This window comes from Heteronotia binoei, chromosome 17 (genome assembly GCF_032191835.1).
Source record: "Heteronotia binoei isolate CCM8104 ecotype False Entrance Well chromosome 17, APGP_CSIRO_Hbin_v1, whole genome shotgun sequence".
In the NCBI taxonomy this organism is placed as follows: domain Eukaryota; kingdom Metazoa; phylum Chordata; class Lepidosauria; order Squamata; family Gekkonidae; genus Heteronotia; species Heteronotia binoei.
The window spans coordinates 46,494,237-46,506,817 of record NC_083239.1 but is presented as its reverse complement, the minus strand read 5'-3'; the positions used below and the strand labels follow the sequence as shown (position 1 = coordinate 46,506,817).

Genomic DNA, 12,581 nt, shown 5'->3' with positions numbered 1-12,581 from the left:
AGCGGTGATCCAAATTAAGCGCCTTCTAATTTTAGGCCTATTTCGAGGAAAATCCAATTGCAGTCTTCGCTAAAATAAACAAGATCTGGAGGCACATGGTTCTGAGAACACAAACATGAATGTTTCAAGCATCCCCCCCCCCGCCGAAAATAGCAGTTTCCAGACTCCCCAGTTGTGAACAGCCACATTGCCTTGTGCAAAAATCTGCACAATGCTTTTCATTAAGGGGCCACCAGAATGATTATAAAGCATAGGGCAAGCTTTTAAAAGAAGTTTTAAGCTCAACGTTGGGGTGGGGGTGGTTTAGCTTAAAAATCAGATTTACCGGGACATGATTTTAAGAGTGTAGTCTTGGCATTTTTTGGTGTCAGGATTTGCCATATTTTGAAAAGCAGAAAAAGGAGGACACCTTTCCCGACTGCTTCAAACAACTGATTGCTATGGCAAACCTCATTTTCAATTCGTTGTGGTTGTTCAGTCGCAGTGGATTCTGACTCTGCGACCCCATGGACCAAGTCACGCCAGGCCCTCCTGTCTTCCACCATCCTCCGAAGTCTGCTCAAATTCGTGTTAGTTACATCAGTAACGCTGTCCAGCCATCACCTCTTTTGCCATCCCCTCCTTCTTTTGCCTTCTGTCTTTCCCAGCATCAGGGTCCTCTCCAGGGAGTGCTCCCTTCTCATTTTGTGGCCGAAGTATTTGAGCTTCAGCTTCAGCATCTGACCTTCCAGGGAACAGTCTGGGTTGATTTCCCTTAGGACTGACTGATTTGGTCTTCTTGCAGTCCAAGGGACTCGCAAGAGTCTTCTCCAGCACCACAACTCAAAAGCATCTATTCTTCTGCGCTCGGCCTTCCTTATGGTCCAGCTCTCACAGCCATACATTACTACTGGGAATTTTCAATACTCCTCCTATTTAAGCTGTGATCATTGCTACTCACTAGGAAGATTCCTAACCTTCCAATTCCAAAAAGAGGACATTTCATCAGTTTTCGAAAAAGAGCCCAAAAGAGGATGGAATTAAAAAAGAAGGGAAAAAAAAGACATGTCCTCTAAAGAGAGGACATTGGGTTACCCTAGCGATAGTGTTTGAACAAAAGGCAGCCTCAATGGTCCAAATGTTACCCCAAGAGCAGCTGATATGGTGATCCTGGATGGGTTTCAAGGCAAGAGATGTTCAGACTCGGAGGCGGCTGGCCATTGCCTGTCTCTGTATCCCAGCCCTGGGCTTCAGTAAGGTCTCCCATCCAAGTATTAATCAAGGTTGACTGTGTTTAGCTTCTGAGAGCTGATGAATTCGGGCTAAGCCAAGGCCTATCCAGGACATGGCAAAAACCCCCAAACAACTACTCTGCCTCAAGTTCTTCCAATAAGAACATAAGAGAAGCCATGGTGGATCAGGCCAATGGCTCATCCGGTCCAACACTCTGTGCCACACAGTGGCCAAAAGCCAGGGACCATCAGGAGGTCCACCAGCGGGGCCAGAACTCCAGAGGTCCTCGCACTATTGCCCCCCAATGGCCAAGAATACAAAGCATCTCTGCCGCAGACAGGGGGTTTATCTAGATATTGTGGCTAATAGCCGCTGATGAATCTCTGCTCCATATAAGAATATAAGAGAAGCCATGTTGGATCAGCCAATGGCCCATCCAATCCAACATTCTGGGTCACACAGTGGCCAAAAAACAAAACAAAACAAGGTGCCATCAGGAGGTCCAGCAGTGGGACCAGAACTCCAGAAGTCTGCCCACTGTTTCCCCTCCAAAGCAGAAAATGGCATTGCTGTCCCAGACAATAAAGGACATACAAATAGGACAGCCCAGTCATTACAAACTACTTTTGCGATATGGAACAATATTTAACAAGATTTAAATATGCTATAAGGAAGACGAGCATTTCCCCCGTTAGCAGTCCCAAACTTCCTTGCTAGACTGCTCCACTCAACCCTAGATGAGTTTTTCTTTTTAAAATGGTGCTGGCTACCGCATAGGGTTGCCAATCCCCAGGTGGGGGCAGGGGATCCCCCAGTTTGGAGGCCCTCCCACTTTAGGGTCATCAGAAAGGGGGAGAAGAGAAATGTCTGCTGGGCACTCCATTATTCCCTATGGAGACCAATTCCCATAGTGTATGATGGAGAACTGATCTGCAGTTATCTGGGGCTCTGGGGGCTGTTTTTTGAGAAAGAGGCACCAAATTTTTAGCGTAGCATCCAGTGCCTCTCCCCAAAATACCCTCCAACTTTCAAAAAGATTGGACCATGGAATCCAATTCTATGAGCCCCAAAAGAAGGTGCCCCTATCCTTCATTATTTCCAATGGAGGGAAGGCACTTATAAGATATGCGGTCCCTTTAAATGGGATGGCCAGCACTCCCTTTGGAGTTCAGTTATGCTTGTCACAACCTTGCTTCTGGCTCCACCCCCAAAGTCCCCAGGTATTTCCTGAATTGGACTTGGCAACCCTACTACCGCTCGGTGAGAATAAACGACCGAAGATTTCTCTCCAAATCTCGGCGGGAATGGCGACCTCTCCGAAGCGCCTCCTCGAATTCAGTACGATAATCTGTGCAGCCCACCTCACCCACTGAGCAAGATGCAGGCGCTATGTGGCTTTAAAACATTTATTTGTAAGAAACATCCATAAAAATGCTTTTAAACCCCCCCCAGAAAACCACCGGCTGTGTCCCCCATGAAACTCATCCACTTAAGCAATGTCAAAAGATGTGTGCAGGCAGTGAAGCCAAGGCACCGTGTGGCTTGTGAGTACGTCAATCAGTCCCTCCCCCCGACCCTGAATTTAATCAGGGAGTTAGTAGGATTGGCTGAAATCTGAGAGCAGCTAGTTAACAAAAAAAAAATGATTAAAAACTTGGGGGAAATCTCCCCCCATGCGCACCATCGCTGATTCGCTTTAGAGTAAGTCATTTAATAAAAGTGGTTTTTTTTAAAAAAAGAAAACATTCACATTTTCGGATCAGAAGCCCAGAGACCCAGGTCACAACGGGACCATGGCAAAACTCTGGGGGTACAGATTTAAAATTCAAGTCGTGACCGGAGCCTGGGGGTGCGGCTGGAGTTCTTCCAGAAATACAACTGATCTCTAGACTACAGCGTTCAGTCTCTGCTACAGGAAGTGACACTCTATGGTATACACCACAAAGCCTCGCAGAAACAGAAGTCCTAGAGTGACGTCACGTTCCTGTTGAGCTTCCTCTCCCTTCCCCATCTACCACCCTCGAATCTCCAGGAATATCCCAAGCTGGAGATTGCAATTGTAGCCGGAAAGAACTGAGAGGGGCTGTTTTGGCCGCCTAACCCCCAAGGACCCCAACTTTCTGAAACACAGGACTCTATCCCAAGTAACCTGAAGTGTACATCTACATAAAGTGGTTTTTATCAGGGGGAAATCATATTATGCTGAATACTGTTCCCAACATCTGCTAGGTGAAACACTGAGTGTAGAGGAGGAGGGAGAGGAGATTGGATTTCTACCTCGCCTTTCACTTGCAGTCTCACAGCGGCTCACAATCTCCTTTCCCTTCCCCTCCCTGCAACAGACACCCTTAGGTGGGGCTGAGAGAGCTCTGAGAGAACTGTGACTGACCCAAGGTCATTCAGCTGGTTGCATGTGGAGGAGGAGCGGGGAATCAAACTGGGTTCTCCAAATTAGAGTCCGCCACTCTTAAACACTACACCAAACTGGCTCTAGGTGTGAGACCCAACCCCAATCTCAGAAGTGATGGTCCACGTGAAGACATTCTCTGCCCAAAGGTATACTGGCTGTCTGCAAGAAAGTTGGGCTAGAATCTTTCTCTGCAGAGGGAGAGGAGGAGAAGAAGAAGAAGAGGAGGAGGAGGAGGAGAAAAGAGGAAGAAAAGAGAAGAGGAGAGGAGGAAGAGAAAAAAGAAGAGAGGAAGAGAAAAGAGGAAGACAAGAGAAGAGGAGGAGGAGAAAAAGAGGAGAAGAAGAAAGAAGAAAAGTAGGAGGAGGAGAAAAGAAGAGCAAGAAAAGAGGAGAAAAAAGAAGAGGAGGAGGAGGAGGAAGAAAAAAGAAGAGGAGGAGGAGAAAAGAGGAAGAAAAGAGGAGGAGGAGAAGAAAAAAGAAGAGGAGGAGGAGAAATGAAGAAGAAGAAAAGAGAAGACGAGGAAGAGAAGAAAGAAGAGGAGGAGGAAAAGAGGAGAAGGAGCAGCTGGTTTTATATACCATGCTTTTCTCCACCCTACGGAAGAGTCTCAAAGCAGCTTACAATCTCCTTCCTTTCCTTACTGGTACTGTCCCTCTCTGCAGGGGCTCGAAGCTGAAGGTGGAAGGTACTCATTTTGGCCACTTTTTTACTGGCACTCAGTACTTTCACCCCACACCTGCGGAGGGAAGTGGCAGTGTCTGGAAACAGATTCCGCACCCCCCCCCCCCGACAACCTGACAATCTTCAGGCAAGTCAAGCTGGCGTAGATCGGGCCCCTCTGCCCAACTGACCCCTCCTCTCCTAGCTTCCTTCTAATGAGAGCCTGACTGACCTTGGAAAGGGCCAAGAGCTGAGCAGATACCAGCAGCCAGAGATTCTCGTACCCGGCATGACAGCCTCCGTTCAACGGGAACAAGTTGGAGGACTCTGGTCTCTTGGCAAACGGACTAAAGCGGCCAGTGGCCAAAGAGATTGGTGGGCGCAGCATCGGGGTATTTTTGGGAAGGGCAACAGACAGGATTCATTCGGGGCAAGACAGGAAACGGAAGCTGCCACAGCGGCTACGTCTGTTTCAAAAGATCCAGAATCGGACTTTGGTGCAGAAGAGGCGACGGGAATCGTTGGCACGCTTTGGGAAAGGGGAGGCAGGATTCAGAGAGCAAGGCCAAGTCATGTCCGCCTAAGGCACGCGTGAAGCGAGGGATCCGAGCGAGACACCTTGCTGGAGTGTGACCTTAAAACAGCAGCAGCGTCTCTCCGGGGCAGAGGCAGGAGTGTCCACCAGCAGCCTGCGTCCCTCCGGCAGGGAAACGGAGAGCGCGGGATTCACGCTCAGACGTACATGGCTCTAGACATAATGAAAGCCTTGTCGGTTGCCAGGGCCGCTACGTCAGCCTCCTCGTCCGTTGCGGCGAAGGCGAGCGCATCATAGATGGGGTTGACTTGATCCAGATAGCTGTCCTCCAGGCTGGGGGCGGCGGGCCCGGTGGCCTCCCGCTCCTCCATGGTGGGCAGCTCGTGGTATCGGGGGGCGTCCTGCAGAGGAAACAAAAGGACAGAAGAGGCTGTCGTGATCCTGGGCCTAGTGAGGCCTGCAGGTCCCAGGGAAGCCTGCTTAGGAGTTACTGGGAAGAGCCTACATTTCCCAGGATCCCTCCTATCCCTCTGATTGGGCAGCCAGGTTTTGGAGGGAAACTGGCCCAGAGAGGGATGGCGCCTGGGAGGAGAAGATAAAAAGACCAAGCCCAGAAGGGGGTGTTCTTTTCCTAGGAGGAAGAGCTGCTGCCAGGAAGAGATCCCTGCCCTGTGAGGTAGGGTGAGTAGGCCCAGGTTTGGCTGACAGAGTAGGGACTGTAAGATAGACGTGTTAGGGCATTTGTTTATTTTTCCTTCACTCTTTTACTGGTTAACGCACCTTGTTAATTTATATCGCACTGAAATAAATGTTGTTCACTCTGCCTGGTCCCCACGCCTATTATTTGGCCTAAGGTATGGGAGGGCTTGGGAGGGTACTCTGGGCCTTCTCAAGGGGAACCCTTAACCCAGAGTGGTGGCAGCAATTGGTAATACCCCCGAGTCGTGACAGAGGTGCTGACTCCTGCTTCATCTGCCGGCACCCTCGCCGTCTCTGTCTCTCCTTGCCCTTCGTGGATGCCCAAAATGATCTTTGTCAAGCTGGGCACTTGTAGGTAGTAGGGTGAACAATACCTGGAGATTTAGGGGTGATGGCTTTGTGGGGCAGAGTTTGGGGGGAGGGAGCTCAGCATGGATGTGATGCCACAGAGCAGGGTCTCCAATGTGGTGACCCCACAGCGCCCACCACCACCTTTCTGGGTATCCACCGTGCCTTTTTAGCAAGCGGGTGGAGCTTTTGCCCAGCCGATTGGCCACTGGAGATCTCATTGGCTGTGCTGTTTGTTTTTTTTTTAAGTTGTTTCAGCAGCAGCGGTCACATCACAAGGACGCGTGACCTTACTCCCTGACAATCTGCAGTTGGCTCCACCTCCTGTGGCAGCCATTTTGTGGCTGCGCCCACTACCTCGTGTCAGAATTCCAAAGGTGCCCACAGCTCCAAAACAAATCAGGGACTCCGGCTGTAGAGACTCCCGCACCAAAGCTGCCGAGGGGAACCGACCTCTGGAAGTCTACAGATTGGATGTTATTCTGCAAGATCTTCAGGCCGCACTTGGAGGTTAAACAGCCGATACAGGGAGAGAGATCACCCAAAGTACTGGATTGTTTTAATGTTATTAAGTTAATGTTACTGTTTTATATTGTTAAATGTAAAAGTTTTAACCATTATATGTTTTTATGAAATGTTGTTAACCGCCCTGAGCCTGCCGAGGTGGGGAGGGCGGGATAGAAATAAAATTTATTATTATTATTATTATTATAAAGTTAAGACAACCCTGACCTAAAAAGGCTACTGTGACCCAAAATACTAAAATATGAAGTTTTCTAATTACATCTATTGGCTTTTTTTTATAGCAGGAACTCCTTTGCATATTAGGCTGCATCCCTTAATGTAGCCAATCCTCCTGGAGCTTCCAGTAGGCCCTGGAAGAAGAGCGCCATAAGCTCTTAGAAGATTGGCTGCATCAGAGGGGTGTGGCCTAATACGCAATATTTCAGAATAGATTCACAGTAGAAAATCCGTTCTCCTTCATCCCGTGGGTAGCAGCGACAGGACCGTTAACTTTCACGTCCTGTTCCGGAAATTTCCTCAGGCGCGGGATTAACCAACATTTTCGATTACTCACAATTCCCAAAGTCAATGAAGACATAAATCTGCAATATTCCCATGGGACAAGAACGTCTCGTGCTGTATTTATTGTAAGACAATAAATAAAGGACAGCCCAAACTTGAAATTTTAAAAGTTATAGTTATCAAATCCGGTCATTTGTACTTCCAGGAGCACAGCTGGCAGGTAAACAGACTCCTGGGTGTCATGTGTATCTAGAGGTAGAATTCTAGCAGGAGCTTCTTTGCATATTAGGCCACCCCCCCCCCCCGATGTAGCCAATCCTCCAAGAGCTTACAAAAAGGAGCCTTGTAAGCTCTTGGGGGATTGGCTACATCAGGGGTGTGTGGCCTAAAAAGCAAAGAAGCTCCTGCTAGAATTCCACCCCTGCGTGTATCAAAAACTGACCCACCTCCGACTTCTCAACGTAGTCAATACAAGCAAACCCAAAGACACTTTCCTGACCCTCGACCCCATTCAAGAAGCGCCGCACGCTTCGCCGGCACCCCCGTCCCCCTCCCGGCGCGCGACGTTGGGTCTCCCCTCCCCATCAGAATTTTCCCCTCACCTCCATTCTGCTCATGGTGATAACCCCTCCAAAGAGATCGTCTGTGGCGCTGGGTTCAAAATAGGGAGTTTTGAGCGGGATACTGTCAGCCTCAGGAGTGTTGGGAACCTGGAATAAACCAGAGAGGTGGTGAGGATGAGGCGGGGGGGGGGGGGGAGAGATATAGAGGAGGGTGACAACCTGAGCCAGGGAAAAAACCAACATATTCCTCCCTCCCTGAGTAGGAATAAAACTCGGGACGCTGCTTCACAAGTGTCGGGGTGTGGGTTAAAAACTTCCCCTCCTTGTGCCTTTCTAAATAGCCTTCCAGAAAGAGATTTCTTCCTCATTTTTGGCAGCAGGGAGAAGACGCCGCCGCTAGACGCGCACACACTAGGGTTGCCGAGTCCTCTTCAAGCCCCGGCGGGGGACTATGCATGTGTGTGACGAAATGTCTTCACCCGGAAGTGATGTCATCAAAATGGTGGCGTGCGCGTGGGCCGCTCTAGGTGTTTCCAGGAAAACTCTGGTTTTTCCGGACGCTCTAGCCATTTGGGAGGTTAAAACTCTATGGTACCACTTCTGGGTGACGGCATCACGCCAGCGACGCAGGGGGAGGTTCCGCCTGCCAGCCCAATGTGGGCCGGCAGGTTGGGAACCTCCCAGGCAGGGGATTCCCCGCCCGGACTGGGGGCTTGGGAGCCCTAGCACACACACACATAGACTCTCTGTCAGTAACTGTGTAGCTTAGAAGTTACTGCACCTTAGATCATCTACTGCCATCTACTGTCAAAGTGATGAGGTCATGTGACTGTGATCACAGGACTGGCTGATGCAATGCCCGGTAATTGCCTGTAGTCACAGTGAGTCAGCATATTTGCTGATTGGTGGGCTGAGCTATAAAAGTGCTAACTAGCAAGGTTACTTTCTCTCTCTGTATTGATGATTGTCTGGCGTAGCACTTTGGAACTCTGGATTGTAATTATACTGCACTTATCTGTAAATATTTGTAAATACACTGATAGTTTTAGTAGAACCAGTGTGAAGACTCTTCTTATCTGCGTTACTATTTTTATCAGCCTAATAGCACGTCGCTCTGCTAACACGCACTGTCCGTCACTCTCTGGTCCAAAAATGTGGCAATGGTCTCTGCGGTGTCATCCACTCCCTGAATAGGCACAAACTGAGGATTTTATTCTTCACTGGCTGTAAGCGCAGCAGGGTGCCCAGGTCTCCCTTGTGGCCTCTAACAGTGGGTGGGGTTGCTAGACTCAGGCTGGGAAACTCCTGGAGATTTGGGGGCAGAGCCTGGGGAGGACAGGGACCTCAGTGGGGTAAAATGCTCCAGAGTCCACCCTCCAAAGCAGCCGTTTTCTCCAGGGGAGCTGATCACTGTTGTCTGGAGACGATCTAATCCCAAAAATCCCCAGTCCCCACCTGGAGGCTTGGCAACTAAACAAGGGGTGGAATTCTAGCAGGAGCTCCTTTGCATGTGAAGCCACACACCCCTGATATAACCAATCCTCCAAGAGCTTACGAAAAAGATACCCATCAATCTTTTGGTTGTTCCTGGGCTAAAAGGGAAAGGAAAGGTCCCCTGTGCAAGCACTCGTTTCCGACTCTGGGGTGACGTTGCTTTCACATCTTCACGGCAGACTTTTTACGGGGTGGTTTGACCTTGCCTTTCCCAGTCCTCTACACTTTCCCCCCAGCAAGCTGGGTCCTCATTTGACCGACCTCGGAAGGATGGAAGGCTGAGTCAACCTTGGGCCAGCTACCTGAATCCAGCTTCCGCCGGAATCGAACTCAGGTCGTGAGCAGAGAGTTCAGACCACAATACTGCAGTACTGCTGCTTTACCACTCTGTGCCAAGGGGCCGCTTGGGCTAAAAGAGGCTAGGCTAAATTCCACCAGAGCAAGAGCCTTCTCAGTGGCAGCCCCAACAATCTGGAACTCCCTCCCAGAAGCCATCAGGACTCTGTGGGACTTATCGCAGTTCTGCAGGGCCTGCAAGACTGAATTGTTTCGGATGGCATATGACATTTAAACGGGAGAGGGCTGCCACCTCACCTGGATCTATCTCGTCTGCCTAGGATCTGAGCGCTTTGGAGGAAGGAAAATGCTACATGATCTCGCCTAAATAGATGAAATAGCACCATTGTGCTTTTATCGGACTGTTTTTATTGTTTTACTGTTTTAACATGGTTATAAGAACATAAGAGAAGCCATGTTGGATCAGGCCAATGGCCCATCCAGTCCAACACTCTGTGTCACACAGTGGCTAAAACAATTATATATATACACACATATATATACAAACTGTGGCTAATAGCTACTGATGGACTTCAGCTCCATATTTTTATCTAACCCCCTCTTGAAGGTGGCTATGCTTGTAGCCGCCACCACCTCCTGTGGCAGTGAATTCCACATGTTAATCACCCTTTGGGTGAAGAAGGACTTCCTTTTATCCGTTCTAACCCGTCTGCTCAGCAATTTCATTGAATGCCCATGAGTTCTTGCATTGTGAGAAAGGGAGAAAAGTACTTCTTTCTCTACTTTCTCCATCCCATGCATAATCTTGTAAACCTCTATCATGTCACCCCACAGTCGACGTTTCTCCAAGCTAAAGAGCCCCAAGCGTTTTAACCTTTCTTCATAGGGAAAGTGTTCCAACCCTTGAATAATTCTAGTTGCCCTTTTCTGGACTTTCTCCAATGCTATAATATCCTTTTTGAGGTGCGGTGACCAGAATTGTACACAGTATTCCAAATGAGGCCGCACCATCGATTTATACATGGTTATCTTTTGTTCTTAGCTGCCTTGAGTCTTCGTAGAATGGGCGGGATATAAGTCTAACATAATAAATAAATAAATAAATAATAACTGGAGGACTGGCAACCTCAGGGGTGTGTGGCCTAATATGCAAAGGAGCTCCTGCTAGAATTCCACCCCTGCGGGGAACACAGCCAAGGATGAGTGAAACGTGAGGAGGCTGTGAAACAATATACTTTGTAAACAAGAATGACACAACCAGTATATCCCAGCTTAACGTAAGAATTACACACACTCCATCAACGTGTCAGTGCGTAACCGCGCTCTGCGGTGTATTGAGTATTTGTGTTCAGAACAACATACCACTGCTACCTAATCTATACACATGGATCATCGACAGAAAAACAACTTTTTAATTCATTCTTCTAAGCCTGCGTTGAATTCCAAGATTGTCGTCTTTGTTGGTCAAGGATGCTACAGACCCTGCATGTTGTACACAGAAGTAATTGCTGCTTAAGCCTGGCAAACGTTGCCTGTTGTTCTTAGAATTGTTGTTTAAAAAGTTGATTGCGGTGCTGGGAATGTAAATACTCAATACACCTCTCTCTCTCTCGGCTTAGCTTCGCGAACGAAGATTTAAGAAGGGTGCAATAGTCCATGTCTGCTTCAGGCTCACTGGTGGCTGACAAGACCAATGCGGGACAGGCAGGTCCAGCCACAGTGGCTGCAGGGAAAAGTCTGATTTAGGGTTGGTGCTGTAGCAGTGCGATTCTTCCTCAATCTCCTTTTGTCCTCAAGACCAGCTATGCGTGCGTCCTCAAAGGAAGAGACAGCCTGGTGGATGGTGTGCCTCCATGCTTTGCGATCTGAGGCTAGGTCAGACCACTGGTGACGGTTAATGCGACAGGTGCCAAGGGATTTCTTCAAGGAGTCCTTGTACCTCTTCTTTGGTGCCCCTCTATTTCGATGGCCGGTGGAGAGTTCGCCATACAGGGCAATCTTGGGAAGGCGGTGGTTTTCCATCCTGGAGATATGCCCTGCCCAGCGCAGCTGCGTCTTCAACAGCAGTGCCTCGATGCTGGTAACCTCCGCCCTCTTGAGGACTTCAGTGTTGGTCACAAAGTCACTCCAGTGGATGTTGAGGATGGTGCGAAGGCAGCGCTGATGAAAGCGCTCGAGGAGTCGCAGGTGATGACGGTATAAAACCCACGATTCGGAGCCGTAGATGAGGGTTGTCACAATACTCAATACACCACAGAGCGCGGTTATGCACTGACACATGGAGTGTATGGAATTCTTACATTAAGCTGTAATATACTGGTTGTAATAGGTGTTTACAAAGTATATTGTTTCACAGCCTGCTCACGTTTTGCCCTGCTTGGACGCTGGCACTTCCAGGGGCATAACCAGGGCTTTTTCTGAGCATGAACGCCCAGGAATGCGGTTCTGGCTGGCTTGGTTTCAGGGGGTATGGCCCAATATGCAAATGAGTTCCTGCTGGGCTTTTTCTACAAGAGAAAAGCCCTGGGCATATAGAAGAAGATATTAGATTTATGTATCCCGCCCTATACTCTGAATCTCAGAGTCTCAGAGCAGTCACAATCTCCTTTACCTCCCCCACCCCCGCCACAACAGACACCCTGTGAGGTGGAGGTGGATGGGGCTGAGAGAGCTCTTATAGCAGCTGCCCTTTCAAGGACAGCTTCTACGAGAGCTATGGCTGACCCAAGGCCATTCCAGCAGGTGCAAGTGGAGGAGTGGGGAATCCAACCTGGTTCTCCCAGATAAGAGTCTGCCCTTTCAAGGACAACCTCTCCCAGAGCTGTGGCTGACCCAAGGCCATTCCAGCAGGTGCAAGTGGAGGAGTGGGGAATCAAACCTGGTTCTCCCAGATAAGAGTCTGCCCTTTCAAGGACAACCTCTCCCAGAGCTGTGGCTGACCCAAGGCCATTCCAGCAGGTGCAAGTGGAGGAGTGGGGAATCCAACCCGATTCTCCCAGATAAGAGTCTGCCCTTTCAAGGACAACCTCTGCCAGAGCTATGGCTGACCCAAGGCCATTCCAGCAGGTGCAAGTGGAGGAGTGGGGAATCAAATCTGGTTCTCCCAGATAAGAGTCTGCCCTTTCAAGGACAACCTCTGCCAGAGCTATGGCTGACCCAAGGCCATGCCAGCAGGTGCAAGCGGAGGAGTGGGGGAATCAAACCCGGTTCTCCCAGATAACAGTCCGTGCACTTCATCACTACACCAAACTGGCTCGATATATTCTGCAGGTCTAGCACCACACAGCTGTGGAATTGGGTACTGTGAGCAGAATTCGGTGGCCCGTCCTCTCTCCAC

The 12,581-nt window shown here is 49.3% G+C and overlaps 1 protein-coding gene across 1 annotated transcript in view; it reads right to left on the bottom strand.

Moving 5' to 3' along the window:
• Nucleotides 1-4,844: 4,844 nt before the first annotated feature.
• Nucleotides 4,845-12,581, bottom strand: part of NECTIN2 (nectin cell adhesion molecule 2) — a 158,315-nt gene continuing 150,578 nt past the window's right edge. The window contains 2 exon segments of the mRNA XM_060258236.1: nucleotides 4,845-5,218; nucleotides 7,493-7,600. Coding sequence (XP_060114219.1) covers nucleotides 5,015-5,218; nucleotides 7,493-7,600 — 312 coding nt within the window. The 3' untranslated portion in view covers nucleotides 4,845-5,014.